This window comes from Crinia signifera, chromosome 2, assembly GCF_055691185.1.
Source record: "Crinia signifera chromosome 2, ASM5569118v1, whole genome shotgun sequence".
Lineage (NCBI taxonomy): Eukaryota > Metazoa > Chordata > Amphibia > Anura > Myobatrachidae > Crinia > Crinia signifera.
Genome location: NC_139218.1, coordinates 292,611,096 through 292,638,094, shown reverse-complemented (window position 1 = coordinate 292,638,094; position 26,999 = coordinate 292,611,096). Strand labels below are relative to the sequence as shown.

The 26,999-nt window shown below is 45.1% G+C and overlaps 1 protein-coding gene across 3 annotated transcripts in view; it reads left to right on the top strand.

The window, feature by feature from the left end:
* Positions 1-26,999, top strand: part of NDFIP2 (Nedd4 family interacting protein 2) — a 93,932-nt gene that overhangs the window by 21,105 nt on the left and 45,828 nt on the right. For all 3 annotated transcript variants that reach the window (XM_083168807.1, XM_083168808.1, XM_083168809.1), the window contains exons 2-3: positions 14,400-14,556; positions 18,132-18,259. In XM_083168807.1, coding sequence (XP_083024933.1) covers positions 14,400-14,556; positions 18,132-18,259 — 285 coding nt within the window. The remainder of the gene's footprint in view (positions 1-14,399; positions 14,557-18,131; positions 18,260-26,999) is intronic.

The following is a 26,999-nucleotide window of genomic DNA, read 5'->3' as shown; positions in this document are numbered from 1 at the left end:
GAGGCGCAGCGATCCGGGACTGCCTCCCCCGGCAGTTGGTACACAGACGGAGGTGCTGCCACAGCCGGCCAGAGAGCCCAGCAGTGTGGATACAGTGTCCCTGGAGGGTGAATGAGAACTGCATTGAAGGTATTTAGTTAACCTGCTGGGCACTGGGACGTATGTGAACTTTCCCCAGTATAAACAGACTGCTGCCCGGCTCTGGGTGTGTGGCAGGACGCCGGGATAAGGTCCCAATCTGAACCCCGAGGGGGGAAGAGACTGCTGGGGCCCTTGCTTGTCACAGCGGGTCAGATATTCACACTAGGTGCTGGGGCTCCCCAGGGAGTGCAAGGCACCAAGGAACAGCAAGGCAGGGCTCTCGGTCTTAACCCCAGCCCACGTACAAGTGGTACCTAGAAGCCCTTTTCCCGGACCTGGGTGAGAGGCAGGCGCTGGGAAAGGGACCCCACTGTAACCCTCTGGGAGGGAAGAGACTGTTGGGGCCCGTGCTGAGGGTACATAGCGGGATAGCTATTGAAAAGCGGACTGGCGGCACCACGTGTACATAAACTTCTATAAGTAACGTCTAATAGAGAAAAGCTGGGATAGCAGCTTAATCCTTGGTCCATACGTTAAGAGGAATCAGTGGACATAATCACCCCGCGGCCCGGGACCCTTTTTTTTTTTTTTTTTTTTTGGTTTTCTCGATTATTTTTTTTGGTTTTTGTTTTTTTTTGTATAAAGCCTGCTTTGGTTAATCTTGTCAGGAGCAGCAGTGGGGCCGGTTTACTGGTAAACTGCCAGGGACTGATTGAATCCGACAGTCTGTTTGTCTCCTGTTCTCATTGTTTGGAGCATGGGGAAAACAGGCCAGACAGCGGCCGCGGCCAGGCTGGAGAAATACGCCAGGTCACAGGCAGGCAACAGTACACAGTCAAGTACCCCATTATCCACCCCCACTAAAGAAAGTAAAAATCCACCAGCACCTGAAGTTACGTTACAACAATTGCTTGAGGCGATTAATACGTGTGAGACCCGTCTTCTCGAGCAGATTAATAAAGTGCAATCCGATATCTCTCTGCTTAGAAATGATGCTCAAGCGCTTCGTGAGAGAGTCACGGAGACTGAGACTAGAATTTCAGCTGTGGAAGATTTGGTCGGCCCACTTCAGTCCCAGGTTAAAACCATGAGTGGCCAAATGTCTGAAATTCGTCATAAATTATCAGATATGGAAGGCCGCCTCAGGCGGAATAATATCCGGTTTATCGGCTTTGAAGAAAGATGTGAGGGGAACTCCCCGGAAAAATTCTTGCAAGATTGGCTGACTTTGATACTTGGGGTCAAGGCGTTTTCCGCCCAGTTTGTGATCGAGAGAGCGCATCGTATTCCTGGTCGGGCCCCCCCCCCGGGAGGTACACCCCGGACTCTGATCGCGAAGTTCCTAAACTTTAAAGACCGGGACACTGTGTTAAGGCTGGCTAGGGATAAGGCAGAATTTGCTTATAATGGCTGCAGGATATCTGCATTTCCAGACTTCCCGTTAGAAGTCCAGAAGGACCGTGCAAAGTTTCGGGAAATAAAGAGCCGTCTCAGGGAGTTGGAATTAAAATATTCCATGCTCTATCCATCAAAACTGAGAGTGGTGGTGGATGGGGCTACGAAGTTTTTCTTCACTCCGGGTGAGGCAGCTAGTTGGCTGGATGCCAATTATCCCGGAAGAAAACAGGTTTTGGCAAACTAAAATATGTTTATGATTCGATAAAAGTCTCATGGTGAGAGTGGCAGGGCTTGTCTAGGGCACTGGGTGGAAATATATTAGGTCTCGAATACGGGCTGGGATTGGTCTGTGATATTCTGCTTTGGGTACAGGACGTGGGGCGGGCACCTGGGAGCACAGCTAAGGGGAAGTGTTGGGGGAAACTGAGCTAATAATTTGCGTGTGTATTTTTTTATTTTTCATTACTTTTCTTTTGTGGCTCTTTTTCCTCCACCAAGATAGATCCGTGTCGGATATGGTGGGATGCAGGGGGGAGGGGGATGGGTGGTGGGCTTCTTTGGTGGTCATTAGTAAATTGCCTCTGGAGTGAGTGTTAGGGTAAGGGATGTGTGTGTGGATGGAAGATCGGGGAATAGGTATACCATGGGGTGTGGATATACAGGGAGGGGGTGGGGGGAAGGGAGGTTTGTTATTGTGGGTCCATGTGTTTTTGTTTGTTTTGCTTTTTGTGTTTCACAGCAGCATTAAGATAAAAGTCAGTAGGAGCTTGTCTCCAAAAGGGCCAGGTCAACTCGCTCAGTCCAAAAAGGCTAGGGTGTCTCAACCGGATGGGTTGGGTTAAATGTAAAAAATTGATTGTCTATGTCCCCGTTTCACTCTATAGTCTAAATGGTTAAATTTTTGACATGGAACGTGAGAGGGTTAAACTGTAAAATAAAAAGAGCTCTTGTCATGAAGCAATGCAGGAGTTTGGACTCTGATATCATTTGTTTACAAGAGACACATCTTACTAAGGATCGAATAGGCTCCTTAAAACGTCCATGGATTGGACATAACTTCCATGCACCCTTCTCCTCATCATCCCGTGGGGTGGCGATTCTTATTAAGAAGTCTCTGATTTTCGAGGTGGGAGCTGTAAAGATCGATCAAGGGGGTAGATTTATATTCTTAGAATGCGCTATTGAACACCTGCGGTTTTGTATTCTTGCAGTGTATATTCCTCCCCCGTTCTCCTATGATGTAGTAAGAATGGCTGTGGAATTTGCAGCCTCCTTTCCGGACAACATGGTAATTTGTTTGGGGGATTTTAATAAAGTTCTCCAGCCACGCTTGGATAGATGGAATAGGACCGAGAAGGAAATCCGTAGTGAGGGGAATAAGTTCTTAGAGTTAATAGAGGAGATAGGATGGAAAGATCCTTGGAGAATGAGAAATCCTGAGGCGCAGCAGTTTTCCTGCTATTCTTCCTCTCATAAAGCATTCTCCAGGATCGACTTGATTCTTGTCTCAGTTAAAACCCTTACTTTAATTAAATATGTAGACTATAAAGCGCGTGGAATCTCTGATCACTCCCCGGTGGTAATGGAGGTGGATCTTGAGGCCCCGATAGGGTATAGGTACTGGAAATTACAGGCGTATTGGCTAGCGCAAATGGGTGAACAGGAGGGAGCAGAGACTATGATAGAGGAGTTTTTCGAGGGAAATGCGGGGTCCTCCCCTAACATTGTAGTTTGGGACGCGTTTAAGGCCTATCTACGAGGGGTTTTTATTAAAAGGATAGCACACTTAAAATGCGTGAACCGTAAAAGGGCTAAAGATCTGGAAGCTAGAGCGGTAGAGCTGGAGAATGTCTTTCTATTAAGTAAATCCGATCAGGCCAGGGCTCTGTGGTGTTCGGCCCAAAGGGAATGGGTGGAGCATTTGCAGGAGGTGACCTGTCGGCGGTTGGGGGTCGGGTCTCATAAGTGGTATGCAAATTCCGACCGAACAGGGAAGTTCCTGGCCCACCTTATGAAGCAGGACAGCCCATCTAATATTATTCCCATGATTAAACTAGAATCAGGTGAAGTGGTGATCAAGACCCCAGAAATTACAGAGCTCTTTTCTACGCATTTGGCAGAAGTGTATAAATCCAAGTTAGAGTGTAGTGATACTGAAATTGACGAGTACTTGGCAAGGCTTGATCTCCCAATTCTGTTGCCCTCCTCCAGAGAGATATTAGAGGCCCCCCTGACAGTCGAGGAGGTGAAGGAAGCAGTTAACTCCTTCCCAGGGGGTAAAGCCCCTGGGTTGGATGGGCTTCCTGGTGAGGTGTATCAGAAATATATTAACAAACTGGGCCCGCGTTTGCTGAAGATGTTTCAGCATATGGAGGCCGAGGAGTGTATCCCTCAGTCAATGACTGAGGCCGCAATAATAATGATCCCCAAAAGTGGGAAGAATCCGACTTGTGTTGATTCATATCGGCCTATATCACTCATAACGGCTGACGCTAAGATCTATGCTAAAATTCTGGCAACCAGGCTTCAGTCAGTTATACATCAAGTGGTTCATCCTGACCAAACCGGTTTCATGGTTGGGAAGTCCACTTTGATTAATCTTAGAAGGGCTTATACCTACCTTCAGGGGGTTGAACTGGGGGGGTCGGACGCCTTGCTCGCGTCCTTTGACGCGAACAAGGCGTTCGACTCAGTTGAATGGCCATTCCTATGGAGGGTGTTACGGGCGTTTGGGTTTGGGGAAAGGTATATTAAACGGATATCACTGTTGTATCAAAATCCTAAGGCCAGAGTGACCATTAATGGGTACACGTCTCCCCCCTTCTCTCTCTCCAGGGGCACGCGTCAGGGATGTCCTCTATCCCCACTGCTGTTTGCGGTGGTGATGGAGCCGCTGGCGTGTGTCCTGAGGGCGGCCCTGGGGGGAGGGATTGGGGGAGGCAGGCCCAGTAGGAATTTAGTATCATTATATGCAGATGACCTGCTGGTTGGACTGGCAGTACCTGGTGATCTCGTAAGGGTGATAAAATACATTCAGGAATACGGGGGATACTCCGGGTTAACAATGAATTGGGGTAAATCCAATTATATCCAGCTAGGAAATAACGGGGGGATAAGCCCCGTCCTGGATACCCAATTAAAACTGGTGGGGAAGTTTAGGTATTTGGGAATTGTGGTGGCTAGGAATTCAGTTGATTTTATTTCAGATAATCTGCTCCCGTTTATTAATGACCTTAAGTTGAAATGTAGGAGTTGGTTAAGACTCCAGATCTCGCAGCTTGGCCGGGTCAATCTGGTAAAGATGGCAATTTTGCCCAAATTCTTGTACATTGTCCAACACTCCCCTGTCTTCATAAAGGACGAATATTTTAGGAAGATAAAGAGTATAGTATCCTCGTTTGTTTGGAGGGACAAATTGCCTAGAGTGAGAATGGATATTCTCTGTCGGGACAGGGAAAAAGGGGGCTTGGCCCTCCCTGACTTTAAACTGTATTATATGGCCGCTCAGATGGTGCAAAACTGCGGGTGGGTTAAGCCTGAGGAGGCACCCTTTGAACTACAAAGTTTGGTAGAGGGTGTGGACCCAGACTTCTCGCCTTTACAGAGATTGTTTGTAAAGGGGCTTTGTCGAAATCTCCCTCCGCTGATCAGTCAAGCGGTTAGGGTTTGGAGATGGGCATGCAAATTAACAAAAGCCGAGGGTCTGGACCCGGACACCCCTATCATGTCCCTGCCTGGAATGAAGGAACTTAAAAAACAACAGGCTGGGAAAGTATGGCAGGGGTACGGTATCACGAATCTTGGTCAATGGTGCCAAGATGGGAGGGTGAAATCCTTTTCTCAGTTGCAAATAGAATTTAGTTTGCCCAAAGAAGTATTTTTTAGATATCTCCAAGTGAGAAGTGCCTTGACCCTAGGGGACAGGGTAGAAAGGTGGGAGGTGGTGGAGGCCCCATGTAAAATTTTTATAAAACAACTTGAAAAAAGGAAGCGTATGTCTAAAATGTATCAATATCTTCATTCTTTCTCTCAAATTGAGGAGATGGGGGCCTTGAGGGCCAAATGGCACAAAGACATCCCACAGTTGGATGAAAATGGGTGGAGATCGGCTTTGGCTAGTCCTCGTCAATCGACTAATTTAATGCGTACACAACAGGTCCAATTCAATATCCTCCATAGGATATATATCACCCCGGTCAAACTGAAAAAATTTTCAGGGTCAGCATCCGACGGATGCCCTAGATGTGGAGAAGGGCCGGCTACATTTGATCATTTACTCTGGAGCTGTAGGGAGATTAGCAGTTTCTGGGGGGAGGTAAGGGAAACGCTAGCCCAGATAGGGGTCCCGAGTGCAGCTTTAACTAAAATGAACCTGCTGTTAGGAATTTGGAAGGAAGCCGTAGTAAATGGGGAGTCGCGGCAGTTGGCAAGTTGCATTGCGGCCATTGCCAAGGTGTTAATAGCCCGTAGGTGGATGTCCCCCTTGGCTCCGAAGTTTGAAGAATGGGTTAATGTGGTCAACCAGACCAGTGAACATGAAAAATATGTATTTGCTTCTAGAGGATCCTATGTCAAGTACCAGAGAATATGGGGCCCCTGGAATAACTCAGGATATTTTAAGGTCTCTAATTCCGTGGGGGCAAATTGACAAGCATGGGAATAATTAGGATGGGGATATAATTTTTTTTTTTTTTTTTCCTTAATGGGATTACAAGCGTCACGTTAGATAGAAGAACGGTCAATTAGGGAAAGTTAATCTGTAGGTAAGGGGCAATTAGGGTTGAGGATAGTTGGCATGGTGTAGTGCCATCAATAAGATGGCAGGGGTATATGTAGGGGAAGAAGCGGAATTATGGTAGATTAGTATGATAAGTTTGGGATGGGGTGCTCCTATTGTGGAGCCTTGCAGAAGGGGGGGGGGGGGGGGATGGGCACAAGGTAAGAGTAGCACATTAGTCCATACCAGAGAGAGTGGAAATTAGTATGGTCGAATATGAGTTACTTTTCATATAGTACACAAGGACACATTGGATGTTTAACACTATAATTGGTGGGCTGGTGGGGTTTTTTTTTTTTTTTTTTTTTTCCCCCTCCTATATCACCCCTTGCGTAAGACTTGACTATGGAGGTTTCGAAACCTGGCCGTCTATATGTGGGGAAATTTGATGATGGTTGACCACAGGTTATAAAGTATGGATCTGTCGGTTGGAAGGGCCTGGGGTACTAGGAGATCGGGGGTAAGTGGGGAGTGATGTGAAGGATGGTGGTCGGGATTAGATCGCCGCAAGTCGAGGAAGGGGAATGGTGGGCTGGGTGATGTAAGAGGAAAGGGGGCTGAGAGAAGGGGATGAGATTCCGTTTGGGGTAGGACGAGGGAGGGGGAATGGGGAGGGAAGTAACAGTTTGGGTATGTACAGGGCGAGTTGGCCGGGAAGGGGGAGCCAATTTGAATAGATTGGACTGTGTAGTAACGACTCTTGATATTAATGTATTATTGTATTGCTGTGATGTTTTGTTTTGACTGTATTGTATTTTTCTTTTTTGGTATGTCTGAAAACTAAATAAAAACGCAATTAAAAAAAAAAGAATGGTAGAGTATTAGATTTAAGGGGGGTATGCAATGTGCCACCGCTATTTCCGACGTGGAATCACCTTCAATTGGACATCTGAGAAACCCTCAGGTTACTCAGGATGTCCAGCAGATTTATGCTGCCGGGGCCTGTGCTACTGGCTTTGGAACCCCCAGAATACTGGGCTGACACGCATGTATTCTGTAGTGCACCCCTTCCAAGCCCCCAAATGGCTGCAGTCTGTCCCTCACCCATCTGCAGCAACACTGCGTCCAAACTCAGAGGAGCAGATCTGTACATGTCCAGTGCAGATTAGGAGTATGCGCAGATCCTAAAACTTAGAAACTTGTGTGAAAAAGTAAAGAAGAGTCCATCTCTTAAACAGCCCCATTGTTTGTAGATGCAGCTGATGGGAAGAGTGAGAACTCTCCTCAGTGCTGGAATTCCTAGCTGAAGACTCTCACATGGATATTTTGCTATATGACTAAATAAGTGTATCTGATACTGCTTTCACATTGCAAAAATGGGTAATGACACGGTATTCTTAAATGGGACTTTAAAACGGGTCAGAGCCTTGAGACCTTTCACATTGCAGGTGAAAACCGTTTTAAAAATCATTTAATACCATTCAAACATTCAACCCGTTTAACCCCCAAGGGACACGTTTAAAGCCATTGAAATAGAGCTGTTCAAACTGCAAAAAAAACGGTTTTAAAACGTGTAGGACTCTGCTTTTTAACCGTGTTGAAATACCGGTTAACCAACTCTGGCACTTTCACATTGCAGCCTTAAACGTTTTAAAATGGAAAAAAAACGGCAATATACCGTTTTAAAAGTGCGATGTGAAAGGGGTATGACATGGCACTTCCTGACTGTTGTACATTTACTAATGAAAATACTGTTTTTATTATTGCCTTTTATGCCCCTTTCAGACCGCACTTTTAAAACGGTAAATTGCCGTTTTTTTACCGTTTTAAAACGGTAATGTGTGCGGTCTGAAAGGTCCAGTCCCACTTAACCGGTTAGAAAATGCCGTTTTTTCTAACCGGTTAAAATGCAGGGTCCTACCCGTTTCTGAACCGGTATTTTAGCGCAAAAATCGGCTCAGAAACGGTATTTAGGACCCAGCCAATGAGCTGGGTCCTAAATTCAGCACAGTGAATACTTAATGAGCGCTCATTAAGTATTCACAGCACTGGAGCCCCCCCCCCCCGCGCGTGTCGACACCCCCGCGCGCGTGTCGACGCCCCCCGCGCGTGTCGACGGCCCCCCCGCGTGTCGACCCCCCCGCGCGTGTCGGCGCCCCCCCCCCCCCGTGTCGACTTACCCCGTGCCGGTATCTCCGTTGTGGTTCCCGGCACTGCAGCTCAGTATGCTCGGAAAGCACTTATGAAAAAAGTGTCTTTCAGAAAATGGCTGCCCCCCATACGGAAGACAGTTTTTTTAAACAGGGTTTCCTATGGGGCAGCCATTTTCTGGAAGACACTTTTTTCATAAGTGCTTTCCGAGCATACTGAGCTGCAGTCCACAACGGAGGTACCGGCACGGGGTAAGTCGACACGGGGGGGGGGGGGGGCGCCGACACGCGGGGTGGGGGGGGCGTCGACACGCGCGGGGGGCGTCGACATGCGCGGGGGGGCGTCGACATGCTCTCGGTCGACACGCGAGGGGGGGGGGGGGAGCTGCACGGAGGGAGGGCTGAAGGCTGCACTGGCTTTGACCCTGTATTTGGAAAGTTTCCAAAAACGGGTCTGCCAGTGTCAAAAAATCGGCACTTAAACGGTAATATACCGTTTAAGTGCTGCGGTGTGAAAGGGGTTTTATCTGGCAGACCCGTTTTTGGAAACGTTTCCAAATACAGGGTCAAAGCCAGTTATGCGGTCTGAAAGCAGCATTACTTTGTCCCATCAGTGGTCCCCATACCCTCCAACATGACCCATTCCATTAGGTACAAAATGCTCTGTTCCTGGACTTCCCTGCCAGTGGCAGTTACAGAGGTTGGACTCCAGCACAGTCCAAAATTCAGAGGGGGTCACATCAACTGCCAGTGAGTCCAGGACAGTGATGCTTAAAGTGGCTCCCCTATTTGAATATTGGACTGTGCTGCAGCCCCTCCTCTGCAACTGCCACTGGAAGGGAAGTCCAGTAACCGAGCATTTTTTACCTAATAGAATGGGCCATGTTGGAGGGTATGGGTCCCATGTAAATCTAACAATTTTGTTACTCCTATATATGTACTCTGTTGGTAAAATGTACAAGCCATTTGTCGTTGTACAGACTTAGGGCCTTATTTTGGTTCATTCTTTCTGACAAAATCCTTCTTAGATGGGCAAAACCATGTGCACTGCAGGTGGGGCAGGTGTTACTTGTGCAGAGAGAATTAGATTTGGGTGGGGTTTTACTTCAAAGTGAGATCTATATTGCAGTATAAAAATAAAGCAGTCAGTATTTTCCCTGCACAGAAACAAAATTACTCACCCAAATCTAATTCTCTCTGCACAAGTTACATCTGCCCCCCCTGCAGTGCACATGGTTTTGTCCATCTAAGAAGGATTTTGTCAGAAAGAATGAACTAGAATAAACCCCTTAGTAACTGGATCTAGAGATACAAATCTGTTTCTGTTATTCATGACTGTTATGGGTGGCAGTAAGTAACATATCTTTGTGTACAGTAAAGCCAGTCTTTCCAGTTTTGCCTTCTGTGTGAAGTGTTTATTCTTTGTAAAACCCTGATATGGATTGTGTACGAGAGCAGTGACTGGATTGTGTCCAGAGCAGGACCGATTTCAGGAGGTCGTTATGTCTGGTTTTATCATGTTCATGTTATTTGAACAACATAAAAATGAAAAGAAATATTTTACAAATGTATGATGTTTGTATTCAAGGTGACCGAAAATAGGGCCTGTTAGGGTTATTCTGGTTGGATACGGTCACTTGGCTTACAAGCTGTAAGGTCGACGTGGGGAAGGTCAACAATCAAAAGGTTGGCATGTTTTTTTTACTTATTTTGAGTCGTCCTGTACCGACAAGGGGGTATTTCATATCCTACCATCCACTAGGTTTAAATTGTTCATTTTCAACCACACTAAACTTACCAAAAACATGTTGCCCCATTAATAAGCTGAGTATGGGCAATGTAACAAAGCAATGAAGAAGAAATGTCAAATGCTTGTTTGCATAGGGAGAGGTATCAGCAATAGAAAGAAAGAAGTAATAATGCCACTGTATAGGTCATTGGTACGACCTCATCTTGAGTACTGTGTTTAGTTCTGGAGGCCATATCTCCAGAAGGATATAATACACTAGAGATTGTACAAGGAAGGGCAACTAAAATGGTGCATGGCCTACATCACAAAACGTACCAGAAAAGACTAAAAGATCTTAATATGTATACTTTAGAGCAGAGAAGGGAAAGGGGGGACATGATAGAAACTTTCAAATATATCAAGGGTTTTAACAAGGTACAGGTGGGAGACATTCTTCACAGGAAGAGGAGCAACAGAACACGAGGAGGTACTTGTGGAGTATCACGGCTCCCACGACCTGCATCGTATGCAGATCGTATGCTAAAAATCGCATCGCATCGCATGTGGCATACGATGGCATACGATGCGATGCGATGTTTTACCGATTTTTGACCATTTTTGCTCAAAAATCGTATGCCATCGCATGGCATCGTATGCCATATGTAGTGGCATACGATGGCATACGATGCGATACGATGTTTTACCGATTTTTGAGCATTTTAGCTCAAAAATCGTATGCGATCGCATCGGATGCCATACGATGGCATGCGATGCGATGCGATGGCACCCGATTTTGCATTGAAATGCATCAGAATGCATTGAAATGTGTATTAAACTTGTGAAATGCCCCAAAATGCCATTTTTCATAGTGCACCACCCCCACTATTAACGTCAACCCGAAGCGTGGCGAGCGCAGCGAGCCCGCGAGGGGCGGCGGTACGCGTCCTACGAACTTTTCATACCCCCACTATCCACGTCGGCGTGGAGTTGAGAATAGAATAGTGTGGCGAGGGGACGCGGATACCTTCACAGCTATACGCGTCCCCTCGCGGGCTTCACAGGTATCCGCGTCCCCTCGCGGGGCTCGCTGCGCTCGCCACGCTTCGGGCTCGGTGGCTCGCTACGCTCGCCACACTATTCTATTCTCAACTCCACGCCGACGTGGATAGTGGGGGTATGAAAAGGTCGTAGGACGCGTACCGCCGCCCCTCGCGGGCTCGCTGCGCTCGCCACGCTTCGGGTTGACGTTGATAGTGGGGGTGGTGCACTATGAAAAATGGCATTTGGGGGCATTTCACTACTTTAATACACATTTCAATGCATTCTGATGCATTTCAGTGCAAAATCGGGTACCATCGCATCGCATGCCATCTTATGGCATGCGATGCGATCGCATACGATTTTTGAGCTAAAATGCTCAAAAATCGGTAAAACATCGTATCGCATCGTATGCCACTACATATGTCATACGATGCCATGCGATGGCATACGATTTTTGAGCAAAAATGCTCAAAAATCGGTAAAACATCGTATCGCATCGTATGACATCGTATGCCACTACATATGGCATACGATGCCATGCGATTGCATACGATTTTTGAGCAAAAATGCTCAAGAATCGGTAAAACATCGTATCGCATCGTATGCCACTACATTTGGCATACGATGCCATGCGATGGCATACGATTTTTGAGCAAAAATGCTCAAAAATCGGTAAAACATCGTATCACATCGTATGACATCGTATGCCACTACATTTGGCATACGATGCCATGCGATGGCATACGATTTTTAAACAAAAATGCTAAAAAATCGGTAAAACATTGCATCGTATGCCACTACATATGGCATACGATGCCATACGATGGGAGCCGTGATACTCCACAAGTACCCACGAGGACATGCACTGAAACTAGAGGGAGGAAGATTCAGGGGAAATTTGAGGAAGAATTACTTCACAGAAAGAGTAGTGGATAAGTGGAATAGCCTCCCATCAGAGGTGGTAGAGGCAAATACAGTAGAGTTAGGGATGGCCATCGGTACATCCCCCATCGATGGTTGCCATCGATTGCTTCTAGAGCAGGAACCATCGATGGCTATAAACCATTCTACCTCACACCATTGATGGTTTCTGCCATCACTTAGCCACGCATGTGCAGAGCAACGGGAGGGGTCGCTGCTGGCAGCCTGCCTGGCCAGGGTCCGTGCGCATACGCAGAAGAAACTTTAGCCATCAATCCAGTTTAAGTTTCTTTTGCACATGCATCTTTTACCATCGGAAGTCATCCATCGATGGCATATAACTATTTGGCCATCCACTATCGTTGCCCAAAACATCAAGCACTATCGACTATCGATGTTTTGGGAACATCAATAGTCGATGGCCATCCCTAAGTAGAGTAATGTAAACATGCTGGGATAGGCATATTGATATCCTTACAAATAAATAAGTATCAAATATGGTTTGAGGTAACGTTTCAAAAAGGGGCAGACTAGATGGGCCAAGTGGTTCTTATCTGCCGTCATATTCTATGGTTCTATATTTGGGGTCAGCATGAGTTTGGTATTTTTGTATTTTGTTCTTGTACAACCAAATATGCATTTTGGGGAACAAAATTAGCTGCGTGTTTATTTTACTGTAATGACCAAGTGGTGGTGGTGTGTGGATTTTTTTTTGTCTATATGTAAAGGGGTGTACACATCCTTGGATTTTGACAGGTTTTTGATTTGATTTTGCCTATACAAGCAAAAGTGAATTGAAATCGAATGGATTTTAAGATGCTTTCGATTCGATGCGCGGCCCCGTTTTCTCTATATCGAAAAGAAAGATAGACTGTGTAGGAAAGGAAATATCTAATACCTTCCAGTCAATTGAATGTGTACACTGTGCCTTGAATGTGTAAACCAAATTTGATATCTAAATCGATATTGAATGCAAAAGTGCAGATCGGATGTAAAAGCAAAGGCCAAATTGAAAGGGGGTGGAATAGGCGAAAGTAAATCAATGCATGTGTACACACCTTTAAACAGAGCATACTAGGAACAGACATACATTAGGGGTCATTTATCCCTTTACAGAAATCATCAACTCGTACATGGTGGATCTGTAAGGATAGTATGTGAAGCTTCGCTGCCTGGCCAGTCATCTGGCACTTTTTCACCAGTCACTTCTTTGTATTTTTTTTTTTTTTTAAATGATCAGTAAACATGGGGCTAATTGTTCTGCACAGCAGTTGTGACTGCCATGTTTGCGCCTTATCGTGTTGTACTTCTGCTTTCATTTTATTTGTTAAGGAGTCATTTGATCTGTTGAGTTGTCACTGGCCATACATTAGCCATGTATTATATAAAGAAGAGAGATAGTAGGTGTGTACACACGGTTAGATGTGGCATTCGATTCGATATGCCATTTGATTTGATCTGGCACTCAATTTGATTAGATTTCTTCTATTGACTCAAAAGAGGTGGCTCGATAATGAATAGATTAATCATCCTTAAGGGGTGTACACACGCTTCGATTTTGACAGGTTTTCGATTCGATTTTGCTTATAAAAGCAAAATCGAATCAAAATCGAATGGTTTTCGATCTGCATTCGATTCGATGCGTGCACCTGCTTTCTCGATATCGAAAATAAATATAGACTGTGCAGGCAAGGAAATATCGAATTTGATCCAGTAAATCGAATGTGCACACTGTACCTTGAATGTAATTCGAATTCTATATCGAAATCGACATTTGATGCAAAATTTAATGCAAAGATCTAATGCCAAATCTAATGGCAAATCTAATCGGACATCTAATCTAAAGCAAATTGTAGCGTGTGTACACACCTTTTATTTAGATCTAGATTTAATGCATAAAATGTTCACAAATCCTTTACTCTAGTGAATGGTTACTTTCCCAGTTCACCACCAGAGCGCTGGGAGACAGGCTGAGCACAGTTCACTATAACAATGTTGAACCTTCCCCTCTCTCCACTTCGGGGGATCAAAGTGTGGTTGGGCCGACTTGCGGTTTACCTCTCCTGCTGTTGGAGCTGCTGTAGTATAGTGCCGCTGCTGCAGCACTACACTATACTACCCTATTTATAAAATAAGATGTTTGTATTTATTTGTTCATGTCTTCTATGTCTATTTAAGTAGCGCAGAGGTTTCTAAATAACATTTTTATTGTTTTCTGTACGTGGGAAATCGCAAAGTGATCTCATGAGTATAATAAACTATCTGTGGCTGTGTTCATCCAATATAAATGTATTAATAAAATTATAATATCAGCGCCTGAATTCCTTTTAATAGTTGATTTTTTTCCCCCTTCTGATTTTAGTTTGAGAATGAGGATGACTCATCTGAAACCTCAGCTGTAGAACAGCCATCAACCTCCTCCCAAGCTTCTCAGACTGCCCAGACTTTAGCACCATCTACAGTAGATGCATCTCCACCTCCGTACAGCAGCATTGTTGTGGAGACTCCCACAGACACAGGTACGTTTGGTAATACTGTGATTTGGGGGGTAAATATGCATCAACATCGCTTCCTGAGTAAATGTATAGAAAGTACCTATAGTTTCTGTATAACCGTTTCAGGCTATTATTAATGGTGATTTGTAAGTTCACCGTTTCATGTCCCCGGACCAGGGTAAATAAGATTAGTACTGTGTCATTCTGTGTACCTGGTGTAGACCATACCTTACTGAGCTAAGTGCCAGTCCTAAATAGCAGAGAAAAGTTTAAAGGCTCCTGTCCTGTCCCGGTCACTACATGCAGCGGTGCCCTGTATATATCACCCGCTGTATGGTAAACCGTGACTATATGTTGTCCATCTATCATAGATGTCATATACTGTATACCATTCTCCATGGCTATATGGTATCTACAGCAGCTGTGTCTGACCACCACAGCATATCCCTCACATAAGAGTGGCACTGACAGATCAGTCTTAGGGAGGGAAACCTTCCCACTGTCTATCTACAGTACCTGGCTTCACATAACTACTAGGAACAGTCTACACCAGAGACACAGAGTGACCGTATTAATTTTATTTACACTGGTCTGGGCACTCTGTGCACTTACAATGGGAAACTTATCGAACCAGCACTTGTATATATCAGAACTCAGTCTCATCATGAAGATATGCTGGAGGGCAATAGCAGGCTCTGAAACTGCTGATATTAGTCACATGGTCAAGATGGAGCCTGCTGTAGTCCCACCCATACAAAATTAAACCTGAAGCTTGAATCAGAGCACTAAGGAAGTGCTTTGAGAGCAGCACAGCCCCAAGAGCAGGAGTCTCTTCCATGGAGATCACCCAGCAGCCCAGAAGTGACTGTGTCTTCCGGAGGAACAGCACGCGGAAGCTGCAGCTGACGCAAGTAGCGGAAGGAAGCCGTCGGTATTCCCCAGTAGAAGATAGAGCAGATAAGGGAGTGTCCCAGGTAGCAGCCAGCAGCTGATATGAAGATCGGCACACAAGTCTGCCAGATTATGTAGGTTATGGGCAGGAGAGCAGGTTCTAGGAACCTAATCTATACTGAGCCAGGAAACCCTGGTTCATGATGATTTGTATTTTTTTCACCCATCAGATATGACTGTGGTTGCCAAAGCAGTGGATTAGGTTATTATAGTACATCTACCATTCGTTTGTGAGATTCTTATGCAGTGTACACGTTTAAAGTATGTGGATAGGTCCTAATTAGTGAAGCAGAGTTTTTAAAAACATTTTAAACAAATGTGTTAATGGAAAAAACACATTTCATGGGCATAAATAGGGATTCAGTACTGAATCCCGGCGGTCGGGATCCCGGCGTTCAGAATCCCGACGCCGGAATCCCGACAGCCGAAATGCCGACAAGGGGGGGACGTGGATCGCCCCCCCTTGCGGGCTCGCTGCGCTTGCCATGCAGCGGGCCCGGTGCCTCGCTACGCTCGGCACACTAATTTATTCTCCCTCCAGGGGTGTCGTGGACACCCACGGAGGGAGAATATGTCGGTATTTTGGCGTTCGGGATTCTGAACGCCGGGATCCCGACCGCCGGGATATTAACTGCATCCCCATAAATAGTCATACAATATGTTATGTGACCTAACATTATAGTATATTAAAACATCTGGTACTTATGTATTATCTGGGCTCCCATGTTAAATGCACCCCATTTTTTCATACCCCTACTATCCAACTACGCATGGAGTTGATTTTATATAGTGTGGCGAGCGCAGCGAGCCACCGTGCCCGAAGCGTGGCGAGGGGACACGGTCTCATAAGAAAAACGGGAGCCCAGATATTACATAAGTACCAAACATACTTACAATGAGACCCATTTTGTGCTCATTTAGTACTATAATAATAACTCCATGACACACAGGTGTCAAACAATTGCAGTCTGCTTTTTGAGGTTGCAGTTCATTCTAGTTCACCATTATGGAATCCGGAAAGATCTATGTCTTAGAATCTAGGAGCACATGTTAGAGACCAAAGGGAGTATACAATCTGTGGCTGTATATCACGACGGCACTCACCTGTTCAATGGTGACTTTACAGACAGCACTGAAGGCTCCAGATGTATGAAACGGCCGCGGATTGTCAAGTTTGCAACCACTTCCAACAATCCGCAGCCATTTCTGACAATTTACGGACTTTCTGTCACTAGACAGTTAGGGGGGTATTCAATGTGCCGCCGCTATTTCCGACGGGGTAAATAGCGGCGGCTCCCTATTCAATGCTGTCTTTAGCGACAGCATTGAAGCGGGATCATGGCAGAACGGGCCCGACTTTAGAAGCTGTCGGGCCCGTTCTGCCGATAACGGCCGTGGATTGTCGCGATCCCAGCCGCAGATCGACAATCCAGGGCTGTTTTCGCAGCCACACCCCCTTTGCGCCGATCGGCAGGCAGGACATTGAATCGCGTCTGTCATTCAGCTGTCGGGTTGACCGCAAACGGGCCAGGATCACGGCTGTCGGCAGGGATCAAGAGCTGTGATCCTAGATTGAATACCCCTCTTAGACGGTACATTGAATACCGACTGTCGATGTACTGTTCGAAGTTGTCGAAATTGGCTGGGATTCCGACTTTCGGAATGTCCCGAGAGACAAGATCATAAAAGCCGGGTTTATATAAAATGACGAGATAGTGGACCCATAAAAGCTTTTTCAGTATCTACATGTGTATAATTGAACAATGTTTGTGTGTGTGTGGGGCGCATTTGTTCTGCGTGGCGGCGCTGACCAGTTCTCTAGGCTGCGAGTGTACGCAGCCTAGCGAACAGGTCTGAATCGGGCCCATAATGCAATGTTTTCTGGTCTACCTTTTTACTTCTACATGCCTAGTTATTTTGATGCGCTGAATAAAAAGCACTATTCCTGGGTACAGGTAACCTCATGACACATAGCAAGATTAATAAACTTGGTCAGCAAGCTTGTCCTGCTGGAGAACCTTTCTACTAAGCGCATCTCAGACACCAGAAGAGCCAAATCATTCTGTAGACAATTTACTATTGTGTGAATCAGATTGTGGAAAAGGGACGATTTATTCCGTCCATGGTGTTATTACCAGGAGACCGGTTTCCTAATGATACATAAATGACACTGGCAGATCTAGGCTGGCCTTTGTGAATGTTCTTACCATTAGTTAGCGAACAGAGAATTGCTCGGCACTAGTTGGGCTCTTCCAAGAAAGCTTCATAAAAGGCTGATTCAGTTGTTCCAGATAATGTTTTGTTTAGTAGGCATTCCAATTTTTGAAGACTTTCTACATTGTTTCTTTACTTGGCATCTAACTATTTCATTTTATTTTAACAATGATCCGTTTATTACCAGTAATTATTCTTATAAATCATTCCCTTCTGTTTCTGTTTTAAAACTAAAATTATGAAATTACCTGCCTGAATCCTGTCTGTGTCTCTCAAGTTCCTACCATTTGTTTTTAAAAGCCATACATTTATTCATCTTTTTTCTCTTCTACCACTGCACAGTGTTTCTTTTATATTTGCAGTATAGTTGTCTCTCTGTTGTGTGTTTTTTTTTTTTTTTTAAATCAAAATTTACGGTGTTCTTTTATTGACAGAAACGCACAATGAGTTCTACCCTGTACCACCTCCCTATAGTGTAGCAACTACTCTTCCAACTTATGATGAAGCGGAGAAGGCTAAAGCGGCAGCAATGGCAGCAGCAGCTGCTGAAGCGGCTCAGAGGGTGAGCAAAGATTATTATTTTTTTTATTCATTTTCATTTTTTGTACCTACAACTTACAGCATCAATTCAAGTGTACTGTTTCAAACTAAAAATATGTATTAAGGAGTATACAATTGTACTCATACATAACATTAGAGTTCTGCAATGAGCTTGGGAAGTAAAAGTGTATGATGTTATCAATGTAAAACACTAACTCCAAAAACAATAAAAAATAAAATAATTGGCTTGGCAGTGCATAGTACAGGAAGATGCACACCGTAATGATCATTTTAAATTGTCTTAACACAGTCACGTTTTATTGCTTTGTTGGTTTTTCTTTTTTGGACCGGTTTTCAAAGCACCCTATTTAGTCACCTCCTAATACAGTATGCCTATTTCATCAAGTATGTAATAGGGGAGAATACACTATAGGTCTATTAAATAATATATATAGATTGTAAGCTTGTGAGCAGGGCCCTCCTACCTCCATGTCAGTTTGTATCTACCCAGTTTGTTTAAAAACTGTTGTTTCCAATTGTAAAGCGCAATGGAATATGCTGCGCTATATAAGAAACTGTAACTAAATAAATATATCCACTTTTATTTAAACGTTCAATTTAATTAAACCCAGTAGCCAACATCTTCGGTTCATATGGGCCTTTTGAGAGTCCTGTGTACTATAAATAAAGATGGGCATGCACTGAACAATATTCAGATCACACTATGATTATCACTCAGTGGTGTATGGGTCATAGCGTCGACATGCATTGGGTCTGCCACTGAAAGTCGACATGGGCTTAGGTTGACACCTGAAAAGGTAGACATTGCCTTAGGTAGACAGGGTCATTAGGTCGACAAAAGCATTAGGTCGACAAGGGTTTTCAGTTTTTTTTTTAACATGGATGTCGACACAGTCAACATGGACACCGTATCAGTGCACCAGGTTCCCTCGCTGCACTGAGGGCACAGTGCAACTCTGCAATCGGCACACTATTTTATTCTCCCACCATGTCCTAGTACAGACACTGCTGCCAGCTCCCTGGGGATATAAATGCAATAAATCACAAGGGCTCTCAAGGGCAAACTGGTCCGACTTGACCTTAGGACAAGTCGGACTAGTGTATTGGGGCCTTTAGTTACCCAGCACTCAGACAAGATGTTTATCTATAAAAAGATAGTATGGCTAGATATGGGTGTGGATTAGCTCACAGACCATGTCTAGGTAGATCTAGGTCCATATGTAAAGATGCACTAGTCCAACAGTGACAAAATGTCACCACTGGAAAGGTCGAAACATGAAACGTGCAACATGAGTTTCTCAGGTTATCCAACCTAACTAGTCAGCCCATGCTGGGAGTTCTTGAGGAGGTGGGGACCCACCCAAATAATTAAATTGAAAAATTTAATATTGTCATTTACAGTAGGACTACAGGTCCCAACAAGCATGCCCCATATGCTAGGACCACAGGTAACGGCATGCGGGGCAGCAAAGGCTTGCTGGTGCCTTTTTTAGACCCCTGTAAAGGACATATTAAAATAAGAATATGGATTTCCCCCCAAAATTAAACTGCATCTTCTTTCTTCAACCAGGGGGTCCCTGCCCCCCAAGGGATTCTGCGGTGAAGAGGTTTGGTGGCCTTTTAGGCTCTTTTGTATGGCTTCTATCTCCCCAGGGCTTGGGTATCTTCATCTTTGTTCTTCACCTGGGGCTACGGCCTTTTAAGCTCTTTTGCAATCCGCCACCACCCAGGACTTCAGCGTCTTCAAATGCTCTTCTCTGCACCTCCTCAGACTACCTGTCCCCTTTCTCATGTTGGCTAATATAGTCAGCTCGATTGGGCTGGGTGGTGACGCAGCGAGGCGTGATTGGTTGGCCGTGGCCATTTATTTATTTTTTATTACACTGTTTTAATGCCGCTGCCGATGCCCACTTCCCTGCGCCGCTGATGACCAATCCCCTTACTGCCAATGCCCGCTATGATAACAGGCATTGGTGGCACCAGACTGACACAGACTGAGAAGCAGTGACAGGCAGTGGGTACAGGATCTCAGTGTGTGACAGAAAGAAGTGAAACGACAGTGAATCAAGCCCAGTGACAGGGGCCTGCTTTGTACATGTGCAGAAGGCCTGTCACTGAGTAGGTGCCGCGCCACCACTGATTTTCATTGGACTTTTCTTCCTGTGGCTTTGCCCTGACCCCATGTAGTACCTTCATATATCTTGAGAATCTGCGATTTCACAGTTGAATCTAATGAGTCAACATATACTCCCCACTTTTTATGGAACCCTTTCACTCCATTCCCAATATCAGGCAATGTAGCCCGTCTATCAAAGTAAAGTAGCTTGTTTAACTCCGATTTTACCGAGGCCACCATTGGTGCCGAGGGGGATGTCCAAGAGCGCAGCACCACCTTCCTTGCCACCGTTACTATCATTGTTAGAAGCGGGTTTAGCACTCTCTTCCTTCCCTCCAGGTTCCAATTGGAGAAATTTGCCACTAACATAGCCAAGGGATCCTTAACTAGACGTAAATTACAGATCCCATTGATAAATCCAATGACCTTATTCCAATTTCTGCGTATCTTACCACAATCCCACATACTATGGAAGAAGGTGGAGGTAGCGCCTTTGCATTTCAAACACAAACCCAACTCCCCTGGTACATAATGTTTGCGTTGTGCCTGCAAAATATATGCCCTATGCAGGGTCTTCAGGTGTACCTCTTGTAGCATGGCCGATTTGTAAGATTTTCATTGTTTTCTCTAGATGCCTAGTCAGAATTTCTGGTGAGGTGACTGAAGGCACATCTGAGTGCCACAGGCCAGCCACTCCCTCCCAAACAGTATCAGGGGTCGCTGGCAACAAAGTGGGGTATAGGTATCTAAGTCTAAACGGCCTTCAAGGGGTCCTGAGCTCCCTCCAAGACCATCGCCTGAGGCATACAGTAGTTTGTATAAAGTGCCTAACTTTCAGGTACATAAAGAAATCAGCATTACTAATAGAGTATTTTGCCACTAGGTCTTGAAAGGCTAATAAATGTCCCCCTGGGTCAAACACATCTTTTATTGCCAAAATACCCTTTTTCTTCCACATCAAGTAAGTAGAGTTTAGGGCGCCCGGTTGGGAACTTGGGTTGCCCACGAATGTGGTGTAGCGGGAAAGTGTGTGTCTACGCCCAAGTTTTTTTATTAATATCTACCCATATTCTATGAGTATCTGAGAACAAAACACGTGTAGTAAAGCTGCCGTGGACAGCGTAGGGAGGAATTCAGACTCCAGGTGGGGTGTATTGGTCCGACCCCTGCATCCAATCCATTATGTATCTCATAAATACCGACTTGGTGAAGGACTTCAAGTGCGGCATCCCAAGCCCTCCTTCTGTAGTTTTAAAATAGTTTATTTCTTGCTATCCTGGGTTTCTTTTCTGCCCAAATGAATCTAAAGCAAGCTGCATTTACCCTCTTCACATCAGCCCTTGACATTCGCACCGGTATCATCTGCATACAGTATGACAGCTTTGGGAATATGATAGACTGAATGACCGCCGCTCTTCCCAGGGACGGATCAGGGACAGCGGAAGAGATCTCCATGCCTCAATTTGTTTGATTATCCCTACAATAATAGGTTCAAAATTACTGCTATATAGTTTGGACAGTCTGCTAGGTATATTTACACCCAAGTATTTTGTCTCAACACTTTTTTGTCTGTTGCTGAGAAGGGCTTTGCAGGTATAGTGGAAATTCAGAATAAACTATACTGGACACCCGCAGGATCATACAGCCTGTCACTCTAGGTGGATGCAAGGTGTGTTATACCCCTTTTCCACTTGCAAGCTGGGTCACACCAGCTTGCAAACCCTTTTCAACTGGTGCCCTGACTCGGAATAAAGCCAGGCAGCAGCGAAATCTGTGTTGCAGTGAATGGGACCCGGGTTACCTGTTTCCACTGCCCCTGGACTGGGGAGCATCCTGGGTCCAACCGAGGTAACTTCATGGCAGTCGACCTGGGATTTAGCATTTTCACTAGCAAAAAACGGGTCGATATGCGTCTGGGTTGACCGTTATTCGGTAGACAGCAAAATCAGTACTGGCACAAGATGGACATGTGAAAAGGTCGACATGCGGTTTTCCTTTTTTTTTTTGGGTGTCCATGTCAAAACATAAGCATGTGGACCCACAGTTAGTGACCGCATCTCCTTGCATGATTCGCTGAGCTTTCCACCCTTTATCATTCCCATTTGGGAATGGCATGATCACCACCTTTCTTTTGTGAGTGGTTAATTGTAGACGACATTCCCCATAGCATACGTCCAGCATAATCTGTTTTGCTATTACCCTGAATAAGGCACGGATTTTCATAATCAGTATTATACGAGGATCTGCATGTTCTTTTTCTCTTGCATATTTTTTTTAAAAACAACCCTGAATCAGAGGAGAAGGAACCAACATATTTACCCAGGGAAGTAACACCCTATCACAACATCACAGCGCCTTAGGTTCCTGCACAGTCATTCTCATTTCTATTGCCCAGAGTAACACCCTGCCTCCGGTGGCTTGTTTTCTTCCCATTGGGCATTCTGGCACTCTGCCATTCATGTGATTCATCAGATCTAGTCCACACTTTTGTTTCATGGTCTAGTTCTGATGCTCATGTGCCCATTGTAGGTGCTTTTGGTCAATGTACAAGGGTCAGCATGGGCACTCTGACCGTTCTGTGGCTACCCAGACCCATTCGCAACAATGCACTGTATGTCGCCTCTCTAACATAGCTAGTATTAACTTTTTCAGCAATTTGTGCTAAGGTAGTGTTCTGTGGGATGGTGTGTGTGTGTGTGTATTAACCATGCTGTTCTCATATGTGTTTCCCTTGTATATTAACCCCTTCCCGACATTTGACGTACATTTACGTCATGGTCGGGAAGCACTTCCCGACACATGGCGTAAATGTACGTCATGGATTTAAACTGTCACCGCGTCTATAGACGCGGTGACAGTTTCAACATGTCTGCTGTCCCTGACAGCAGACATGTCCGTGCATGCCCCGGGGGGGCTGCGATGCCGCCCCCCCGTCGGCGATCGCTGTGATTGGCTGTTCAGTGTGAACAGCCATTCACAGCGTTTTCCTGTGTCACCGGCGAATAACGTTCGCCGGTGACACGGGATCAGAGGTGATTGGTGCTGTAAAGTACAGCACCAATCACCGCGGGGTGTAAGGGTGACACTGGTGTCACCCCACCTCACCCCGCCCGCCCCCAAAGGCCGTGATTGGTCCGTCGGACCGACGGACCAATCACAGCCAAGGAGGGAGATTTAAACTAACGGTGACTGCACTGCAGACGCCATTCCGGTCTGGAAAGCGTGCAGTGCGGTCACCGTACCCCCCTGCCGCCATACTGACCAGAAATACTTGCTGCAATACTTACCTGATCGCTGCTGATTGCTTCCTGGATCCTGTGCAATAATTGTGCCATACTGTGATATTGTGCTGCTGCACTGTATTAGTATTAGCTAGATAGATAGAGAGATAGATAGAGATAGAGAGAGATAGATAGAGAGAGATAGAGAGAGATAGAGAGAGATAGAGAGAGAGAGATAGAGAGAGATAGAGAGAGATAGAGAGAGATAGAGAGAGATAGAGAGAGAGATAGTGTCAGAGAGTGCTATATTTTGTGCTGCTGCAGTGTGATATAGTTATAGATAGAGAGAGAGAGATAGAGAGAGAGAGATAGAGAGAGAGGCCTACTGACAGAGTGCTATATTTTGTGCTGCTGCAGTGTGATAGTTATAGAGAGATAGAGAGAGATAGAGAGAGAGAGATAGAGAGAGATAGAGAGAGATAGTGACAGATTGTGCTATATATTTTTTATATAACTGACTGCTGCCCCCTCCTTTTGTGCTGATCAGTATAAATTAACTGATCAGTAACTTTTTGGGGGCGCAGGTTTTTTTTTATATATAGATATACCTGTGAGTGCTGCTGCTGCAGTGTCATAGAGTGTTAGATAGTGTTAGATAGTGAGAGATAGAGAGATAGAGAGAGATAGTGATAGAGAGTGCTAAATTTTGTGTCTGCTGTCCCCGCCTTTTGTGCTGATCACTATATCTGAGGTGATCAGCAACTTTTTTGGGGGTACAGAGGTTTTTTTTTTTTTATATATACCTGTCAGTTGCACCAAAGGTTGTGCACCTGCTGCACCTCACTGGTAATCAGTGTCGCATCACTGATCACCTTTTTTTTTTGTGTGTGTGCTGTGGGGTATTTTTTTAATTTTTTTTTTTACACACACTGTGATTTTGTGGGTGTCCTGTGGCCGCTGTGCGCTGATCAGTGACGTACATCACTGATCATCTCTTTCGGCACAGGGTTGATCTATTTTTTTTTTTTTTTTTGATCAAATTCCTGTTGCCTTTGAGCGCTGTTCAGTGACAGACGTTACTGACCAACATCTGTGCTCAATTTTTGGCGCAGGACCTTTTTTTTTTTAACCCCTTCCTTTTTTTTTTTTTTAACCCCTTCATTTTTTTTTTTTTTTATTGGTATAAAGTATTTTTTTTTTTTTCTGCACCACATACACACTACACACTACATACCCCCCGGATTGAAATAAAGTTTGTGCCCCCCCCTACACTATACACGTGTTGAAACATTTCACTACCGGTAACACAAAAATAAAAATGGCATCCCAAATGTCCTCCCAAATGTCCTCCCAAATGTCCTCCCAATCATCCAGGAGAATGTATTCAGTGGAGGAGGCATATGCCATGCTTGCTTCTGACTCTGACACAGCCAGTGATGCAAGCGGGGAATTTGAAGGATTTGCCTTAAGCTCCTTTTCCTCCTCTGCTGATGAGGGACCCCCTCAAAGACGCCCCCGTAGATCAGCTGAGATTCCCCCCCCAATAATTGATCTAGTATGGACCCCACCACCAGACAATTTTGAGCCCCAGGTTCCTGAGTTTTTGGCCATGCCAGGAATCCAATTTGATTCCACAGGTCTCAGAGAAATTGACTTTTTCAAATTATTTTTCTCTGATGATTTTATAAATTTAATGGTGGACCAAACTAATTTATATGCCCAGCAGTTTATTGCTCAAAACCCCACGTCATCATTTGCTAGGTGGACCCCTGTAGATGCAGTAGAGATGATGACGTTTTGGGGTCTGGTGTTTCATATGGGCATAGTAAAAAAGCCAGAAATTAGGCAATATTGGAGTACAGATGTTCTGTACAGTACTCCATTTTACCGTATGGCCATGCCCCGGACTCGATTTGAGACAATTCTTAAATTCATACATTACACCGATAATGCACAGTGCCCACCCAGAGATGATCCCACCTTTGACCGGCTATTCAAAGTCAGGCCGGTCATTGATCATTTCAGTGCCAAATTTGAAGAGGTGTACATCCCTGAAAAATTTATTTGTATCGACGAGTCCCTTATACATTTTAAAGGAAGGGTTAAATTCCGCCAGTACCTTCCCAGTAAGAGGGCAAGGTATGGCATAAAAATGTATAAACTGTGTGAAAGCACCTCAGGGTACACCCACAGGTTTAGGGTTTATGAAGGGAAGGATTCAAGAATTCAACCGCCAGAATGCCCCCCCTCCCTCGTAGGTGTTAGTGGGAAAATTGTCTGGGATTTAGTGCACCCCTTCCTGGATAAAGGTTATCACCTCTATGTGGATAACTTTTACACTAGCATCCCCCTGTTTAAGGCCCTTGGTTCAAGAGGTACAGCAGCTTGCGGTACTGTGCGCAAGAACCAAAGAGGCCTCCCAAAAACGCACATTGCCCAAGTAATGAGAAGGGGTGAAAGCAGGGGAATATGCACCGAAAATATGTTGTTGGTCAAATATAAGGACAAGAGGGATGTCCTTATACTGACAACAATTCACGGAGACAGTACCACCTCCGTCCCTGTACGAGGTACCAGTACCCACACCTCAAAACCTAATTGTATCCTGGATTACAATAGGTACATGGGCGGAGTGGATCTTTCAGATCAGGTACTGAAGCCGTACAGTGCCCTGCGGAAAACAAAAATCTGGTACAAGAAGGTGGCCGTGTATATCATCCAGATGGCACTGTATAACGCTTACGTGCTATTCCGTTCTACCGGCCAGAGGGGGACATTTATGCACTTTCAAGAGGAAGTCATAAAGGGCCTAATATTTGGGAACCAGCAGGCAGAGGGCCCCAGTACTTCTAGTACTGGCCCCCGTATTGTACCAGGGCAGCATTTTCCTGATGAAATCCCCTCCACTGGAAAAAAGGGCAGGACACAAAAAAGGTGCAAAGTTTGCTATAAAAAGGGAATAAGAAAGCAAACTATTTTCCAGTGTGACACTTGCCCCGACAAACCCGGCCTATGTATAAAGGAGTGTTTTAAATTATACCACACATCTATGGAATATTAGGTTCATAATTTCACCGTGCTTCGGGGGTCTTGCTAATGCCACATAGCACCCACCATTCATTCCACCAGAATCTGAGCCGCAAAATCCAAAAATCACTCCTTCCCTTCTGAGTCCTGCCATGCACCCAACTGGTATTTTTTGGTCACATGTGAGGCATTGCCGTACTCGGGAGATATTGGGGCACAGATTTTGGGGTGCTTTTTCTCCTTCATACCTTCTGAAAATGAAAAATTTTGAGCCAGAACTGCATTTTTGTGTAAAAAATGTAATTTTTCTTTTTCACTGCCCACTTGTATCAAAATTGGTGAAACCCCTGGGGGTTTTAAATGTACACTATACCCCT